The following is a 3,149-nucleotide window of genomic DNA, read 5'->3' on the forward strand; positions in this document are numbered from 1 at the left end:
AAAAGGATTGTCGTAATTATATCGACAAGGCAAGACATCTAAGGCTTGGGAAAGGTGGTGCTGAAGCTCTTCGAGAGTATTTTTGTAGGATGCAGTACAAAAATCCTGGTTTCTTTGCATTGATTGATTTGGATGATGACGGGAGGTTAAGGAATGTCTTCTGGGCAGACCCCCGTAGTAGGGCAGCCTACCAATATTTCGGGGATGTGGTGACATTCGACACTACATACCTGACAAATAGGTATGGGATGCCCTTTGCACCATTTGTTGGTGTAAACCACCATGGGCAGTCAATTCTGTTGGGAGCAGGATTGATTTCCAGTGAGGATACAGAGACCTTTGTGTGGTTATTCCAGACGTGGTTGCAGTGTATGGATGGTATCGCTCCGAAAGCTATTATCACCGATCAAGACAGAGCGATGAAAAATGCAATTGCTATTGTCTTTCCTGAAAGCCGACATCGACTTTGTTTGTGGCATATTCTGAAAAAAGTTCCCGAGAAGTTGTCCTCTTATGCTTCCTACAAAAGTGGGATGAAGAATGCATTGATGAAATGTGTGTATGATACACAAACTGTTGATGAGTTTGAGAAATGTTGGGATCATTTTATCACCTCTTACAAGTTGCATGAGAATGCCTGGCTTTCAAGTTTATACACTGAGCGTGAGTATTGGGTGCCAGCATTCTTGAAGGACTGTTTTTGGGCTGGGATGAGTACAACGCAACGCAGCGAGAGCATGAATGCTTTTTTCGATGGCTATGTTCATGCAAAAACAAACTTGAAAGAATTTGTCGATCAGTTTGATAGTGCGTTGAAAAAAAAAGTTGAGAGTGAAAATAACGCGGACTTCCATTCATTTAGCGTTACCATTCCTTGCATATCTAGATCTCCTATCGAGAAGAGATTTCAAGAACTATACACAAATGCTAAATTTAGGGAAGTTCAGATGCAACTTACTGGCATTATCGATTTGGATCCAGAGTTACTTAAGAGGGATGGTGCAGTAAAGACCTATCTGATAGAGGACGAAGTTCGGGTTGAAGAGTTCAGTAAGTCTGTTACGTTTTCTGTGGACTTTAGTGAGGAAAATACAGATGCTAAGTGTTCGTGTGGTTTATTCCAGATGAGGGGTATATTGTGCAGGCACATTCTCGCTGTATTTAAATGTAACGGGATAAAATCCCTGCCAGAGAAGTACATTTTAGACCGATGGAGGAAAGATATCAAAAGGAGATACACGTTAATCGATACCAGCTATGACGCAGGGGATCAACGGCCAGATGCTTCCAGATATGCAAGTCTATTAAAAATCTGTTACCAAATGATTACTCATGCAGCGGGTTCAAAAAAACATACTGAGGATGTCACACATAAGTTACACGCAATGATTGAATTATATACTGAGAATCAAGAACCCCCATCGATTTCCCTCACTGGTTCGAATGTTGGTTGTACTCAAAATGACACAGGCACAGTGGGTAGCTCAAAACAAGTACTCAGTCCATTAGTTGTCAGAGGGAAAGGCAGACCCCCATCCCTGAGGAGAGCATCCAGAATGGAAAAAGATATGCGGAGAGTTAAAGGAAAGACAAAGAAAGCAGAATTGAAACGGAAACAGGTACTCATTATTGAAGCTTTAAATATACATGTTTATATCAATAAATTTATTAATGCAAAAACTTACTTATTGCAAATGGTACTTGTTTATTAGAGAGAAGGCGGAGATATACCAGGGCAAGACACGTGCAGAAATTTATTTGGCCCATCAGAGGTAGATATTTCTAATGTTGGATACGTGCATACATATTAGGAATATATATTTGAATTGTTATATATATGTATTGATTTTTTATTTATTTATTGAAGCTTGTCCAAGAGAAATCCGTTAATGTGGTTGGTGGAACCCAGCTCGGAGAAAGGATGATTAGGAGTCAAGAAAGTGTAATATTTCTACACTTTTTAATTGTTAAGAGTAATATTGACAATGCTGAATATTTTTGTACATGAGCAATGTCATAGTGTCGATGCATAAGTCTGTTATATACATATATATTATATATGATTTGCACCTCTTATGTTGGTTGTATACATCTGAGTTACAACTAGTGTCGATGCCTTAGTCCAAATAAATTTTTGTGCATGAGCAATGTCATAGTGTTTTTCGGGCTGGGAAGGGGTTGGGTGATCAGTTGGGGTTATATGCATTCTGCAGCTGCCGAAAGTGGGTTATATCACCTCTTACTGTAATACTCAGCAGAGATATATGCATCATGTGGGAGTTTTAATCAGGCAAAGAACTAAGTTTTAATATTGACTCTCTCCTTGTTCTAACAAGTTTGATCTGCTTTGCCATGTAACAGGGGTTGCGCTGACCTCTTGGTTAGCTTGCATTCTGTAGCTGCCGAAAGTAAGCATGAGAACTGTGTATAGGAAGTTCTCATGTTCAGAAAGGGGTGCTGTTGCGAAAGACCTTTCAAGCAACTCGTGAAACTTGTAATGCATTTTTGGAACAATTGTCGTGGTTTTCCAATAGGGGAGAGCTGCAGCTGCTGTTATGATCTTTATTATATATTTTTTTTTCTTCTTCCTTTGGTAGTTGTAGAAACAACTTGTGTGAAGTTCAGGTCTTTTACAGTTATTACTCAAAATTGTGACTTTGTTATTTTGTGATCCCAAAATTGTGACTTTGTTATTTTGTGATCCCAAACTATATAGCTTCTGATATAAACGATATAGCATGCAACGGAGGAATTTTGGCATGATTTATTAGAGGCATCAGAGCCCCAGTAGGGAGGATTGAACCGTCCAGTTTATAGTCCCATGGTCCAATAAATGCTTATCCATGTAACTTATTGGAACACAAAAAGTGTTGGTTTCTTCTTCTCCTTTTTAAAATAAAAAACCAGTTTAAAACACTGCAGCTTTCGGTCGTTAAAACACTGGAGCTTTCGGTCTCCCTGTTGCATTTTCGGTTCTTGAAAGGACTGAGCCAAACAAATTATCACTGGATGGAACTTACAGTTATGCCTCTATGTTCTCATTTATACTTTCTTTTCTGTTTTTTTTAGGTCTGAAATGATAATGTTCATAGGAGATCTAAGCATGCCAAATTTCAAATAAGAAACAATTTCTGGAAGCATCTAGTTAC

General features: G+C 38.7%; 1 protein-coding gene across 1 annotated transcript; it reads left to right on the plus strand.

The window, feature by feature from the left end:
* Positions 1 to 371: 371 nt before the first annotated feature.
* On the plus strand, positions 372 to 1,811 carry LOC109014043 (protein FAR1-RELATED SEQUENCE 5-like). The gene is made up of 2 exons (XM_035685592.1): positions 372 to 1,619; positions 1,713 to 1,811. Exons 1-2 carry the CDS (start codon positions 372 to 374, stop codon positions 1,809 to 1,811), a joined length of 1,347 nt encoding a protein of 448 aa, XP_035541485.1.
* The last annotated feature ends 1,338 nt before the right edge of the window (positions 1,812 to 3,149 follow it).

Source organism: Juglans regia, chromosome 14 (assembly GCF_001411555.2).
Source record: "Juglans regia cultivar Chandler chromosome 14, Walnut 2.0, whole genome shotgun sequence".
Taxonomy (NCBI): domain Eukaryota; kingdom Viridiplantae; phylum Streptophyta; class Magnoliopsida; order Fagales; family Juglandaceae; genus Juglans; species Juglans regia.